The 16702-nt window shown below is 36.8% G+C and overlaps 1 protein-coding gene across 1 annotated transcript in view; it reads left to right on the top strand.

The window, feature by feature from the left end:
* The window catches only part of Hmgcll1 (3-hydroxymethyl-3-methylglutaryl-CoA lyase like 1), a 119954-nt gene that overhangs the window by 40781 nt on the left and 62471 nt on the right, over positions 1-16702 (top strand). Inside the window, exons 2-3 of the mRNA XM_028864950.2 lie at positions 3299-3379; positions 3580-3687. Of these exons, the coding sequence (XP_028720783.1) occupies positions 3299-3379; positions 3580-3687 (189 nt within the window). The remainder of the gene's footprint in view (positions 1-3298; positions 3380-3579; positions 3688-16702) is intronic.

Below are 16702 nucleotides of genomic sequence, written 5' to 3'. Positions count from 1 at the left end.
GAGATTGCAGAATCCAAATCATTCTCTGTCTCAGCTACAGAGGAAAAGTAGGGCAGGCTAGGCAGTTAGTCCAGGCTAGGCTGTGGGTCCTATTTGGAGAGTGAATGCCAGTAAGCAGCATTTGTTGGGAACTCTGATATATGAGGAGGAAAAGAAGCAGAGAGCACTCTTTCTTCCCTCTTTAACCTCAGTGATCTATGTACAATCAAGATGCTAAACCCACATTCAAATTCAGGGGGTAGAAGTGGCTTCTTGCTTGACCCTTTGTGGCAGAAGTCTTATTACAAAAAAACTATTCTTAAAGTAATGCATACTAACTGTACAATGTAATGGGTTTGTTATAACATTTCTATATGTATATATAATGTGTTTGGATTGGAGTCTCTTCATATATTCATTATTCTTTTTATCCTGCCTTCTCTTCTTCTTTTATATCTCTCATAGTGTCACCATTTTTATCTCCTCCACCAGTAAATTCACAGGAAGAATGATATTTATCTTTGTGAAACTGGCTTATTTGGCATAGCATGATGACAAACATTTCCATGTATTTTCCTGAAAATAGCATGTTTTTCTTTATGGATGGATAAAATACACAGATCACATTTTCTATTTCCATCCATCAATCACCTAGACTGATTTTCCGACTTGGCTCTTCTAAATAGTCCCAGCCACAATATGCATGGCTATGTAGGTATTTATATTGTGAGCTGGCAATGATTTGTTTGGGTATGTATTCAGGAGTGGTTTAGCCAGACCATATGGTAGTTATATGTTTAGCCTTTTAGTAAACCACTATATTTTTTTCCATAGTGTCTGGACTAACTTACATTCCACCAAATAGTACATAAATGTTTCTTATTTTCCTGCGTCCATGCCCAAACCTGTTTTTATCTTGACAGCCATTCTGACTCAGGAAAGATGGAAATGAGGTACTGTTTTAATTAGACTTTTCCTTGTGGTTAAGATTGTTGGGCAGTTTTTTTTCTTATATTTATTGAACATTTATGCTTCTGACTTTGAGAAGTGTTAAGTTCTCTTGCCACATATTGACTAATTTACTTTTGGTGTTTAACGTTTTTACGCTGTTTCCTCCAGACGCTCTGGATTACTTTGAATTCTTTATTGTGGATATTAATGTCTAAAAGATGATTAATTTACAAGGATTTTTAAAATTATTTTTAATAATGAATTGATTTATTTAAAAGAAATTGACTTTTGGAATTTCAATCATATCTATCATGAAGTTATAATAAATGATTATTTCAATGTTGCAAATAGTATAAATGATATATTAGGATTATAACTTATTGATTTCTTATTGTTTTAACTTTGTGGAGTGAGAATTTATTTAACAGAGTGTAATTAATTAACTTCAGAAATAAACTAGTGTATTAGTTACTCTTCTGTTGCTGTGAGAAAACATCATGGTCAAGGAAACTAATAGAAGGAAGAGTTTCTTCAGGTTTACAGTTCCAATGGAGGAAGAGTCCATCATGGTGGAAAATCTAGCAGCAAGAAGCAGGCAGAGTCAGGAACAGGAAGCTGAGGGCTCATATCCTCAATTACAAGCAGGAAACAGAGAGAGCAAACTGGGCAAAACCTGTCCTCAGTGACATACTTTCTCCAGCAAGGTCACATCTCCTAAGCTTTCTTAAACATCACCACCAACTGGGATCAAGTGTTCAAATACCCGAGCCAGTGGGGAAAATTCTCATTTAAACCATGACTTTTCACTCCCTGACCACCATGGGTCCATGACTGTATCATAATTCAAGTGTATTTAGTCCAGTGCCAAAAGTCTCCATATAGTATAATACTGTTGAGGAATCCAAAGTTCCTTTTGGTGTCTAACGGCTTAGATGGTCTTGCTCCTCAGGTTTGGCTGCCTGCGACATATATCTCACTTGGGATAGTTCCACTCCCCGTTTGCAATTGTTCTTGGCAGATATGCCATGGCTCTGAAATCTACAACATTTTGGGGTCTTCATTGCAACTCAGGCTTTACTTTCACAACTTCATGCAGTGGCCTCTCCAAGCATATGGCTCTCTAAAGACCTCCATGAAGGGACTCTCCTGCCATGCACTGCCTGGCCTCAGTGGGTCTCTGAAACCACAGAAGAAGAATCCAAGACTTCTTCATTTTTTTCATCCTTTATGTCTCTAAAGCCAAAACCATGTGGATAACACTGCCAAGTTAGGCTGCCAGCTTGGGATGGACCCTAGCCCCCTGAATCACACTAGCAGCAGCACATTGTATTCAGATGCTTTCAGAAAAGGCTCCAGGCTTTCTTAAACTAGTTGGAAGCTTAGCTGGGTGCGGTCTTTCCCTAAAGGCACCCTTCTCTTTACTCTGGTGCAGAGTGGGAAGTCTTTCTCACAGTATAATCCCCTTCACAATCACAACCTCTTTTCCAGCACATGCCTTGGCTGTAACATTAAGCTTCCCAGTACTCTTTTTCTCTCTCCAAACTGTACATTTTGTATTTCTTTCTGTCCATTTGTTCTTATTTTGTTGCAGACCTGCATAAACATGATCAGTATCAGTTGTGGCATGGATTCAATGTTATAGTGTCTTGAAATTCCCTCTGACAAAAAGTTAGCCCATTGCTTTTAATTTAGCCTCAGTTAAATTCTTAGTACACAAGCAAAAGGCAGCCAGATTCTTTGCCAAAATATCACACAAATGGCCTCTAGCCCAGTTGCTGGTAAAAGGCTTTGCTTCCCTCTGAAGCCTCTTGAGGCAGGCCTCTACAATTTGTTCTGCGCTCAGGACTGTCTTTTAGACTCCTACTAGAAGAGTGCTTTAATCACTACATTCAACATTTAACCACTTTTCTAGTCCCAAGTCCCAAAGTCTTACACATTCCTCAAACAAAGCAACAAAATCGATGGTCAGATTCTTCACAGCAATGGCCCACTCCCTGTTACCAACTACTGTATTAGTTACCTTTTCTATTGCTGCAGTAAAACACCACAACCTAAGTATACTGCCGCTTTGAGATGGTTAATATTCCATCATGATTTACCACAGCAAGCAGCAGGAATGGGGTCAGGACCTGAGACAAAGAGAGAACTGGATGTAGAGCGAGACTCTGAATCCCCAAAGCCAGACGTTAGTAACAACTTCCTCCAGCAAGGTTACATCTCCCAAACCTCCCAGAACAGTGCCACCAACCGAGGACCAAGTGTTTTCAATACTCAAGCCTATGAGAGACAATTCTCACTCCAACTACTACAAACAGAGTGACAATCCAAGTAGTCTCTTTTTCTTATACACTCATGCCTTGCATTTCAGGAGGTCTCCCAGTTATCTGGACTCCCAGAATATGTGAAGATAGTAGAAGTTGGACCTAGAGATGGACTGCAGAATGAAAAGGTAGGTTTATATTAGCTTTCCATGATGAATTCCTTAAAATTTTAATGGAATGTAGGTTTTATACTTTAGACAATATTTGTGTGTAGTTGCTATTTGAATTTTTAAATCATATTGTATTTGCTTTTAATTAGGAAGTAATTTTGTGCATCAATAGGTCTTATATAATTCACTTATACAATATATTTTATGATTTTTTTTAGGTTATAGTTCCTACAGATATAAAAATTGAATTCATCAATCAACTTTCCCAAACTGGCTTGTCTGTAATAGAAGTAACCAGTTTTGTGTCCTCCAGATGGGTACCACAGGTATTCCAATTTGTAATTATATAATTTAACATGTTTAAGTTTAGTGGGCACTGTGATATATTATATATATGTGTGTGTGTGTATTCAAAACCAAATGTAATTTATATAACAATTTCCATATATTATAAATTATTAGTTTATTTCTACCAGGATTTGGAAAGCCTTTGATATATGAATTGAATCTTCAAGTTATCTAAGAATTAATATAATATTAAGCTATTTAAAAAATAACCTGTAACCATATGCTAACACTATGTAAAATATATGATCCAAAAGAGCAAATATAGGTTAAAGCTCTTAAATATCAACTTTGGGGCCCGCCTTGGATTCACTATTTATGACTGTCATTTCAACTAACCTGAGTGTCTTCAAGTGTGATAGAACTTCACTTTAAGAGACGAGTGATATAAAGATAAGTTTTGCTCCTTTTATCACTCATATTTGCTGACATGTAAAGTGGGAGACACACAAAAGAAGAGATAAGTCATTTACAATCTCCTCATTAAAAATGAAAAGATGCTATAGCTCTATCCAGAATTTCAGACATTTAACAAAACTTACCAATCCCGAGACTTGATTAGAGTTTTTGAGGTGTAATTAGTAATTAGCAGCCATTGTGGTCTCATCCTTCCTAACCCAGGGTCATTACAACACCCTGATCCCCAACTTTCCCCCTGGACTTCATTGCATTGATTTCTTTTGATCTCATTCCCACAGTCTCCATTATTCTCTGTTTTCTTTATTCAGCTGATTTCATATCATTCTCTTTCCTTTATCTGTGATACTTCTTCATGCCTGCTCAAGTGTGATCCCTTTGACACTCTGCTTTTCATGTTTTTTCCCTGCCTACACTCTCTCCCCTTCCTGTGCTTCTGATACCTGCAGTTGCTTCATTGAGGAAGAAAAGACTTAGTTTTCTGATACACTTCAATTGGATGGAAAATTGACATCCCAAACTCATCGTATTCAAACCTATGCTCACTACTACCACACACTACTTTATACATAACAAGATTTTCCCCTCAGAATCTTACGCTTGATTCTCCAATGAGTTGCTTTCTGTACCTAATCAGTTACTGTCTTGTTTAGTTATGGCTACAGTAAACAAATACAAAGGAGGTTCAGATGCCAGACATCTATTCTAGAGTCTGAGAAACCCGAGATCAGGATGCTAACAGTTCTATTGTCTGTGAAAGTCCTGCCTTCTAGTTTTCACATCTTCATTCTTACATTATATCTTTATATAGCAGACAGAAGAATAGGAATTATTTCCTATCTCCTCTTACAAGAGCATTATCCCATTGTTGGGGTTCTTTCACGATGATGTAGATACTGTTTAGAGGACTCCATTCCAAATATGATTATGTTAGTACTAATACAAGGAAATTGGGAGGGAGATGATACAAATATTCATAGTAAAATAAAAAATAAGAACAGAAGAAAAGCTCCTAAAATGTCTCTGGGGCTGGTAAGATGGCTAAGTGTATAAGGGGACTTTGCACCAAGCCTGAGAACCTGAGTTCAATCCCCAGAACCCACATTGTTAAAGGAGAGAACTAACTCCTGCACATTACAGCATACCCACACCTACATGTGTATACACATGCATACACACACACACACACACACAAACCCACATACAAATAAATGTGTAAGAAGTTAATCTCTATTATATTCTATATTTATTTTCCTTTTCAGTTCCACAGACATACTAGCGACCCACAAAACCACAGGATATTACACTCCCTCACATGGAATACATAAGCGTTATTTCTTCCTTCCTTATACATCTTACTTATAGTGACCAAAATAGGCTTCTAGGAATATTAGCTCTAACAAACACATTCTAACTCTTTAAAAATTCCCTTCCCATTAAAAATGCCTGGAAAATACACATTCAAGTCTTTGTATATATGACCCCAGTTTTCCTTTCCACTATGAGCTCCATTAATGCAATTCACTTTGCTGAAACTCTTGCTAATCTGAACTGATTCATGTTCTTATTTTCCTGGCTTTTAGACATGGGTACCTTTATACAAGGTACTTTACACATATATTTGCTTACTTACCTCTCAATTTCTGTATTTTTTTTGCAATTCTAACAGGATGATGTAAAACAGCGAAAACAATGAATCCTTTCAGTTGCAATGTGTTTGATGTAAAAGAAAACACCATGCAATCAGTAATAACTCACTCTTTACTGATTTACTCTCATTTCTTATCAGATAGTGATTTTTCTTCATCTCACAATTGCAGCTTATAATCATAAACTCTTTATATAATTATAAATTGCTGTTAATTGCTATTCATACTGTGTCTTGAAAATAATGTCTGTGTCTCTTCAGTTCATCAACCTCAGTGCTTGGGCCATAGTAAGTAGATCGATACACAGTAATTTACTGTGAATCAATCAGCTTGAAAGAACTGTAACTTATTATCTTCAATTATCTGTGTAGGCAACTGTCCCTGTCTTTTGTCTATAAATCTGTCATTATAGAATTAAATATACAGCCATCTTCCTTAGGAAAACACATTACTTGATATAAATACACTTCCTTGATTATTTTGAGAAGCAACTATATTTCACTAGCTGTCATTGATTTTAAGGAGGGGTGCAAGTAATTTTCATCATCTTTAAGAATTGAAGTTTATCTGTTGCTCATTCCATGCTCTTTCACATATTTTATTATGGCTAGAAAGAGATAGGACACACTGGCATAGTTATAAAATTTGTTTTAGGTCTTGCTAATATTAAAAATAAATTCTAACTAAAATTTCATTTCAGATACTAAATCTTGTTATATTCAAGATTATTTAATTTCCCAGTGATTTAAAAAAGTTGCATACAAAATATTCTTCTCATACGATAATGGTCATAGCTTCATGTTACTACTATTATATGATAATAGAAATTGATAGACATCCTTCAGATCCACCTGTAGTGCTCACAGACATCTGAAAGAGTAAAGCTAGAACAATTTCTAAAAGGCCACACTTACTCTTTTAGCTAATGACAAGAAAATATGGACAAAAGGAAAAGAAATACAGTTTTCCTATAAGTAGGAACTGGATCGTGCCTCCTGGCCTTGTTAAATAAATACACACGATGGGAATATAAAGTGATAGATTTTATTCTGTGTTTGGTCCTTTGAATTGGGATTAGCCCATTGAAAATTAATGGGCCTATTTTAAGCTCAAAGTAATATTAAATAAGTGACTGAAATATCTCACACGCCTCCCGAGGACATCTATGTTGAGGAGAGATAGTTCTAGAATTGTGCCCTTATCCAGGGTGTACCATGTATTTGAATAAGTGACTTTACCTCTCTGAACATTAGAAATCCTAGCACAGATGACTGTAGCACAGGATAGTTGTGGGTAGCCACAAAGCATCAGTCATAAAACAATGGTCCTTGTGTGTGCATGTTCACAGAGCCTACCTTCTGACTAGTGTTCAATGATATTCTCCATCATGACTCTATTAATATGTATGTTTATTTTAAGCCTCATCTGGCTAAATGCATCTAAAGAAAAAAGTGATTTTATATAAATCATATAGCCGCCGGGCAGTGGTGGCACACGCCTTTAATCCCAGCACTCGGGAGGCAGAGCCAGGTGGATCTCTGTGAGTTCGAGGCCAGCCTGGGCTACCAAGTGAGTTCCAGGAGAGGCACAAAGCTACACAGAGAAACCCTGTCTCGAAAAACCAAAAAAAAAAAAAAAAATAAAATAAATAAATAAATAAATAAATCATATAGCCACAAAAGAGCAGTGTGCCTGAATCAAAAACAAATATTACAGATTTCATCTTTCTCGGTCACACTAGCCTTGCCTTACATTACACTACATGTAGACTGTTTCTCGAAAGGCAGCCTTATGGAGAACCCATTTTTTTTGTACTTTGGCCATCATTGTGTGGCTGCCCTAGATTTCTCTGACCTTACATTTGAAAACTTTTCTTTTTAAATTCTTCCATTCTTATTTTAGAAGAACATCATGTAGGGGAGACCTTTAAAATAATGTCTGAGTTTGATATATAATAAATTTTGGTATAGCAACTCCTTATATGTTATCTAAAGTGATTTCTGCTTCTAAAGACCATGTCTGTGGCTCCTCTTAGTAGTCTGTGAGTTCTATGTTTCCCTGGAGCCGATTCTGTATCGGACATCGGTCATGGGAATAGTTCTCCAGTTTATGTTTAGATTGCTGCTTGTTCACTTATTTCCTTTTTTTAGCATTTTAAAGCTTTTTTTTTTTTTTTTTTTACAGTTTCCCCCCTACTGTTTTGTTTGGCAGAAGCTGCTAACTCAAATAGCTTAAAGAAAAGTTCTGCGGTAGCAGGGTGCCATATAAAACAGGATCCTACACCTATAATTTAAATGATCGCAGATGATAAAATGCCTGCCATTAAGAAATACATGTTCTTTATAACTTATCTGAAAAAAGGTTTCCTTAGAGTGACATGTAATATAAGAATATTTGAAATTAGTCCAGGTAACCCCTCACTTAGATGGAACACACAATAGCATGAGAAAGAAAACACATTAAAAACAGATTTCCTGCAACTTTGGAATGTGTCTGTTAATAGTAAGCTATTTAAATTATTGCAACTATCGTAATTTTTAAAGTGAACTAAATTTTTGTGTTAGTAATTAACTTTCTCTTTTGATCTGTATTTTTATTCATATGAATGATTAAAATTAATGCTATTTTGAAAATAAGAATAAATTAGGTATGGAACACTGTATTTATATACATATTATATGAAATGGATCAGTTATAAATGTTATTTGTCCCTGATGAAGGTTTTACCTATTGGAATAAATAGATAACAAGTCTTCCCAAAAGGGATAGAAGTGCATTTTTCTTTATGAGAGTAGAAAAATTATACATAAAAGACTGTAGAGTTATTTTTTTACAAGTCACTTTAACACTTAAAAGTAAGGTCAAGGTACCTGTTAACCAGAAGATCTCTATAGCCTTTCCCATATGTTCTTTCTACTGTGGAGGACAATTCATTCTTTACTGAAATGAAGGAATGTTTACTAGATTGACATACCAGGTTTAAATTTGCATTTATGAAATATAAGAGACCACATCTTTTGTATCTGGTCTGCCTTAGTCTTTGTGACTCTGTTCTTTTTATGGAGTGTAAATAGTAGGGAGACAATAATTTTGTGAAGTTGAGAGAGAGGATGAGGTAGGGAGGGAAAGAGGGAGGGAGGGGGACAGGATGCCTCCACATTGCTGGTTTATGAGACATAGTTATGTATCCAGGCAACAGAAATGTCTTTGGATAATTTCAATGAAAGAAATGTCCACCCTACTTATGGTCTATTATATACTGGCCTCTGTCCTTTCCATAAAGGGAATCCTAGCCAAATTAACCAAGGCCATACTTCCTATTTCTTGGTGTTACCCTATTTACCCTATTACCCAGGAATCCTTAGTTTAACCAAGGACTCCCTGGTATTACCCAAAAGCATAGACTGACAGTCTACAGGAAAGAAATGCTTAAACCAAAGTTTCCACAAAGGACAATTACATGGATTATAAACTTCTGTGCTTAGCATTGTGCTGTTAGATGCTTACATGGAAGTCAAAGCCACGTTATGACCTGTAATTCTCCATCATTCTCATACGCAGCACCTACGACAAAAGTTTTTGTAGTAGAGATAGATTCATTTAATAACTTCAGACAGCTTTAGGAACCAAACATTTCAATCTCCAAGAATATCCACTGAGATAGTCTTTTTTTCTTTTCTCCTCTAAGATAGCATTCCAGATATTCACATTAATCATATTTCCTAAAAAAAGATTGCTACCGAGAGATCCAGTGGTATATTTTCTTTAGAGGCATAACCTAAATGATTATATTGCTTTGTTTCTCAACTTACATGAGCATATTGGTTTTCTTACTTGTCAAATACATTGGTGTCGTCAATATTTACCTGTGGGTAGGAGTGAAGATGATAATTGAGATAATAATATAAATTATATTACATGGCTATTGAGATTAAATATGTTATGAGAATTGTGATGATCTTAGTACCATTTCCTGGTGTTTTAAGAGTACCTTTACCTAGAAAGGTACTATGCTAGCCCTTCAAGAAAACTGAAGACAATATATGCTTTTTGCCTTCTTACTCTGTTTCTAGTATTGAATGCACAAGTCACAGACCCTGTAGACTGCTGTAATGGATCCAGTATGTTTTTTTTCACTGAATGTGTACCCTGTGGCATATACTGTGTGTGTGTGTGCAAATGTGTCTGCATGCATGTACTCAAACACTTGTAATTACCACCTCTCCCTGACAGCTGAATTGGACAGGTTTTCATTGTGTGCATAAGAAATATTCCATAAGTTTAGTGACTTAAAATAATAACAATAGTATTTGGTTTTGCCTATGTCTTTGAATCATAAACAATTCAGTTAAGACTACAATAGTATTTGGTTTTGCTTATGTCTTTGAATCATAAACAATTCAGTTATGACTATATTAGGCATTCAGAGACATCATAGGGACTAGTAGTGAGGTAGAGGATATGGTGGATAGAGCAGAGCTTGAGGGCACAGGTGGCTGAGGCTGTTGGGACTGGCTGGGCACTGCTCACTCTTTAAGTATTTTCAGAACTCTCTCCAAGGTCCTCCACAATGTGGTCCTTTTAGACATCTAAGATGAATCTTAGCAGCTCACAAGTGATATGCATTTTATAGCTCAGCTTGTAATATATGTAGCATTGATTTGGTATAACCTTTGAGACAGTTCCAAAGCCCATCCAGTTTCAAAGAAGGAAGAAAGACACCATCTTTTTTTTTTTGATTGAAGTGTGGTTTTCTGGAAGATAACTGAGAAAGGAAATATCACTGGGATCATCATTTTTCAAGTGTCGCACTTTTATTTTAAAAACTGATCTAGAAATAACTATTTTCTTTTTCATAGTAGTGATTAAAAAATAAATGCAGTCAACAGAGGAACAAAGGCTGCGATCTAAACCCCCTGAATTGCCTCCACAGCCTGTCAATGGTTCTTTCTTACCTGCTTAGGTTAAGGCAGACAAGGGGGAGAAGCTAGTGAAGGCACATTGTAGGCATGACCTTCATAACCACATCTATTGTGCAAGAATCCAACACTTCCCTATACCTGTGTCTGGACACATAGCCCAAACGAGAAAGGAGTGAATAAAGGCTGAGAATCGCTCCTCTGAGAGTCACTCCCCCATCTGTGTGTGTGTGTGGGGTCTAGTAGTGTAAATATGACATTCTCAGCATGACTTAGTTTAACTCACTATTATTATAAAATCTCTGTTTTTGAAGGGAAACAAATAGGAGTAAAGCCTCTTTTCACAACTATAGCTAGTGTGCTCCAAAAATGAAAAGTAGTAATTAGATATTTAGTCTTATTTCACTAACACAAAAACTGTTTCTCACTTTAAGTTATGTTAAAATGCTTAACCAAATATCCCATTTTTCCCTTTGAATGAAAAGACCATGTGTTATGAATATTATGGTAGCTACTGTGTGGTGTAGTGTTACTTTCCTTTCTATCCTGTACCAGTATTATTTCTGTATCAGTGGGCACCATCACACCTTTCTTTAGAGTGATGATGTAGATTTCTGTATTTCTCTGTTAGAAGTGGCAAGGGGTATGTAGTGTGTGTGTGTGTGTGTGTGTGTGTGTGTGTGTGTGTGTGTGTGTGTTTTGAAATCAGTGATTAACTTCACTGTACTCTAAGGCAAACAGCTGCTTGAAACCTATTCACAAATCTTTAAAACTCCTTTGTCTCAGAGAGATAAAAAAACATGAACAAAAATTAGGCAGAGTTGTCATAGTAGGTACTATTTTTCTGTCCTTGAGCTTGACTACAATTAATCTTCAATAAAAACTGAAAAGAAAATGTTTTGGTAACATTGTATTATATTACACAGCATTAAACAGTAATTTCTTCTCTAAGATGTGCTTGTGTTACTTAGTCAAAGGGAAGGCAAAACTGACAGGATTCTAACAGGGCTGTTGTTGAGGTCTTTAAATGTTTAAGCAGAAGGTATAAGCCGATTTTATTTTAGCTTTTTCCTTCCTGCACTCTAAAATTCGTTCTACTCAGAAATGTATGTGTTTGGTTTTTCAATAACATAATTAGTTAATTTGATCTGTTACCTTTCCATTAACAAATTAGATTTTATTTGTCTTTAAATGTATAAAAGTAACCAAGATGAAATGTTATAATAAAACATGGTACCTCATCATATTCAGTTGTTGTTGTTTTTTTTGTTTGTTTGTTTTTTTAGTTTGTGGTCTTTATCAAAATTTTTGTGTTTCCCCATGAAGAACAGAGACAAATTTTTGACAACAAAACATTTTATTCTCATTAAAGACACTTCTGTATCTATTTGAAAACATTTTCAAATCCTTTTTAATTCTTTGACATTTTCATAGATGTAGTAATGAACTTTAGTGATTTTTGCTCCCTATGCCCTCTCCTACTGCTTCCCTCTCCCAATGAGACCCTTATTCTTTCCAACAAGTTCCCTTCCTATCTTCATGGAATTGAAATTACCTTAAAATTTGTTCTTCTATAATTATATTTTAAGTGCTGACATCTTAGAGTTCTGTACATATTATGTAAAGATAAAAACCAAGTAGAGGTATATTTTGTCTCAGAAATGTTTGATTTTGACTTTTTAAATTGCCCTTTTGGAATTACTCTGGGTCTTTTGCTGATTGATCTCCTTTGGAGAGTGTACAGATTGAGCCACCTATGTGCAGTGGGCTGTAGAAGACACAGAATGTACTCAAGAGACCCGGAAAAAAAAGGAACTTGGGCACTTTTGGTGTACTGTAATAAATTCATAATAATTGAGATGATTATGTTGAAAACTTTTTAAAATAACAGAATGTTCCATAAGAGTAATGGATTTAAAGTTTTTTATTATTAATGTAGAGGATATTCTTCAGAAAAATGTTGTTAATTTAACAACTGTCCTAGAAAATTTCAAATTTGACATTGAAAATAGGTTATATGTATATATTCTTTGAAATACAAATATATGGAATTAAATTCATGGTAATTATGCTCCAGCATCAATACTACTGATCTTAGATTGATTCAAGTTATAGTGTATCTTCCACTTATTCATTTCCCATTCAATGCTTTTATTTTTTCTGTATTAAAAACTATATAGAGCTCTTTGTTAGACTCAAAAGTGAATAACACTGCAATTATAATGTTAAAGTAGATGGGGGGCGATACAATTGCTGGGAAAATGAAAACACGTAAAGGGATTTTAAAATCAGGTGAGTATCAAAGAATGGGTTATAATCTGGTAGAATAACAACTAACGTATGCTGAGCAGGTTGCCATTGGGGAAGCTGGCACCCTTAGAAAGACCACTTTCACTGTTCACTACAACAAAAACTTCCAGCATCCATATCACACCCAAGCCTCAAGCTTACAAGCAACAGCAATGCTTTCTATGGTAAGGAGACTTAACTTTTGCCATAGCCTCTTCTTGATAATGTCTGATTAGCAGGGAGTTAGTACACCAGTAACTATCCTCTCTGCTGCATCTCTCTACAGTGTTGTGGATTTAAAGTGTTAAGAATACAAAACTCTACTAACAAAACACACTGAAAACAATTTACTCCACTATTTAAAAGTATCTCATGCTTCCACGCAAGGGAAATAACAATGGTGGCAATGTTATTATCATATACAAAGGCATAATACATGAGAGGTAACACAATTACTCAGGCACAGAAAGAAAACTATACTGGGAGCTTTGGAACCTCCTCACCCCTATTCAGAATGATGCTGGGAACATGTCATTTTTAGGGTGGGAAGAGCAGGCAGGTGGTTGCAAAGGCATTGACCCTAATAAAGGATAGCTAATGTATAATTGCTATGTTTATCTTCCTGAACTGGGAAATGTTATTGAATAAAAAATGGCTTTCGTTTCTCCCCTTCAGGACATCAGTGTTACAGTTTTTAACCTACAAATCCATTCCGATAGATGGTGTTTGTCCTGTGATGTAAAAATGAATATTTGTAAATGTTAGTAGATTATGATTAGAATCTCTTGTTTTCGCAAGGAAAGCGGGGGGGGGGGGGGGTAGCTGTGGTGGAAGCTTCTGAGACTTGTGACCGTTCCGCCCCATAGACGGTACTGAAAAGGTCCTTCGCATACAAAGGTAAAGCTGAACAAGGAAGGACAGGAAATTATACACCAGACCAAATTAGTTTTAAGGCTTCTGGACTTGAGTTTTGTGAGGTTGGTGTCAGACCGGTTTAGCTTTGGCAGGTATTGGGTAGAAAGAAAGAAAAAAAAAAAAGGATGTTCAATTTTCCAGAGATTTCCTGTGTTTGTTATTGTAAGGCTGTGATTTATTAAGAGTGTCTTACTTCTTCAAGCAGACCAAGGTTTCCTCTGTGCTACTGAGGCTAAGATAGATGAGGTTTGTGCTAGGCGGCTATGAATGGGGCATGGTTATAGGACCCAGGCTGCAGTGCTACTACTCATAGCTGCCTTCACCACTTTCACCCAGGATTGTCAGGAAGCACTCGAGTCTCATTTTTTTCTCATTACCAAGTTTCCAAAGGGTGCCTTTAAGAGGAATTACTACTCATATGGAGTTTTGAGTTATAGAGTCTGAAACCACATCACTTGCGTTTTTACACTAATCGATGGCATGTGTTACGGAAACTGCATGTTCTCTTGTCTGTCTGTCTTTCCTGCTATCCCCTGTACACAGAAAGTAGTGCCGGCAGACATGGCCGGAGGAGACTCTAAGCAATAACTTCCAGCATTATTTACCTTTATTTCAACAAGATCTGAATACTGATCTCTTCCTGATGGTAGACAAAAGCAGACACTTCAAGATACTGGTGAGCAGGGGGAAAGGTCAGTTATATGTCCATATGTATAACTTTGTTTCATGGAAAAATTTAAGATAGTATGTGGAGAGAATTAAGAACTATATATACCTAGAAATGCTATGGACATACCAAGAATAAATAACACCTGCTGGGAAGGAGCCTCCTTCCTGAGGGTATAAAACTGGGGGACCCTCTTCCATAAAAATAATTATGATACTAGATTCTATTTAGGTATGGCAACAAAATGTTAACTTCTGATGATAAAAAATAACTCATTAAATCACAGAAATGTAAACTTTAAAAATGTGACAATTATCTGTAAATTAAGTACAATGATATTTTTAAAAACTGGATGGGCAGCAGTGGCACATGCCTCTAATCCCAGCACGTGGGGGGCAGAGCCGGGCAGATCTCTGTGAGTTCAAGGCCAGCCTGGTCTACAGAGCGAGATCCAGGACAGGCACCAAAACTACACAGAGAAACCCTGTCTCAAAAAACAAAACAAACAAAAGTTTTTTAAAACTGAGATGAGTGTCAGAGATCATTTCATCAAATGTTTTCCTTTCATTTTGCTTGTGGGTGAATTGTCTTTTTTGTGTGACAATACCTTTTTGCTGTGGGATGTGTTTTATATGCTGTGAATATATGTTGCTCTGATTGGTTGATAATTAAAATGCTGACTGGCCAGTAGCCAGACAGGAAGTATAGGCAGGGCAAGCAGATGAGAGGAAGCCTGGGAAGATGAATGCTGAGTCAGGAGTCACCAGCCAGACACAGAGGAAGCAGGATGACAAGACAGAACTGAGGAAAGGTACCAAGCCATGTGGCTAAACATAGATAAGAATTATGGATTAATTTTTAAGTGTAAGAGCTAGTCAGTAATAAGCCTGAGCTAATGGCTGAGCAATTATAATTAATATAAGCCTCTGTATATTTACTTGGGGGACACAAGTGGGAGATATTTGCCCCAACCGCTGGCTGGCCGGGACACAGGGAGACTTATAACTTTACTTTTTAATATTTTGTTAGCAACAGAAGGTGCTATGCAATATTTTGGAGGAGAAGGATTATTATCAAACCTAGCTAAAGACGGTGAATGCTACGATATTGAACTGTCTGGATAGATGAGGGTACTAATATCTTACCACAGTGACATGAATGTTTTGGTGATTATCAACTACTTCTTGGTTGGATATGAAGCGCACTCCATGGAAGAGAATACATGCCTGGTACTGTAGACTTTGCATGCTACAATACTTATCTGACTGGTAAGATGTGATAATTGGTACAAAAGTGACATGAATGTTTTAGGGACAATCAACTGCCTCCTGGTTGGATATAAGGCCTGCTTAGCAGGGAGGAATTCATGCCTGGCATTCAAGACATGATCAAAAGCATATGGTTGGTCACAAGACCTATATGGAAATTTACTCCCAATGTTATGGGGGTCCACAGAGGCCCCTAGTAAGGCCTTACTCAAGGTCAGAAAGTCTGAGCTTTCTTTGCCCAGCAGGGCTGCATAATGGAATAATGATTTGACCAAGGGCGTGGTTACCTGGTGTTTTGAAGGCTCTGTACTTGTTGATATCTTATATTTTGACCTTCAAAGGGGAGGTACTTTGACCCTCCCCTTGCTGATATATAAAAAACCCATTAGAGGTAAACTTGAGGTGACTGGGTATTGACTCAGGATCCTCCTGAAGCTATCCTGTGTCTCTGTCTTTCTCATTGTCTCCATCTATATTTCTATCTAATATTTCATCATACCTCTCTATTCCCTCCAAGAACCCTTTGATAGGTTGGAGTTGGCTCCCAACACAACATCTTGCCAAATACACACTCAGTAAATTTTGTGCCCATAGACTAATGCACCTCTCAGCCTTGGCTTCTTTCAGCAACAGGCACCTGTCTAAACAAGGACCCATAACTGGCTAAAATGTTGACCAAAAGTGACTGCTGAGTGCTTGTCCCCAAGCAGAATACCTTTGCCAACCCTCTGGGGCCCAGGGCATCTTGAAGAAGAGCTGGTGGAAGGACTGTAGGAACCAAAGGATGGGGAGAGTGCAGTGAGGTGCTGATTGCTGGGTACAACATGGCCATTGCAGTCATCAACAAACAACAGCCTTGGCTGCTTGCACAG

The sequence above is a fragment of the Peromyscus leucopus genome, chromosome 14 (genome assembly GCF_004664715.2).
Source record: "Peromyscus leucopus breed LL Stock chromosome 14, UCI_PerLeu_2.1, whole genome shotgun sequence".
In the NCBI taxonomy this organism is placed as follows: domain Eukaryota; kingdom Metazoa; phylum Chordata; class Mammalia; order Rodentia; family Cricetidae; genus Peromyscus; species Peromyscus leucopus.
Note: the sequence above shows the minus strand (reverse complement) of the source record. Positions and strands in the feature narration are given on the sequence as shown.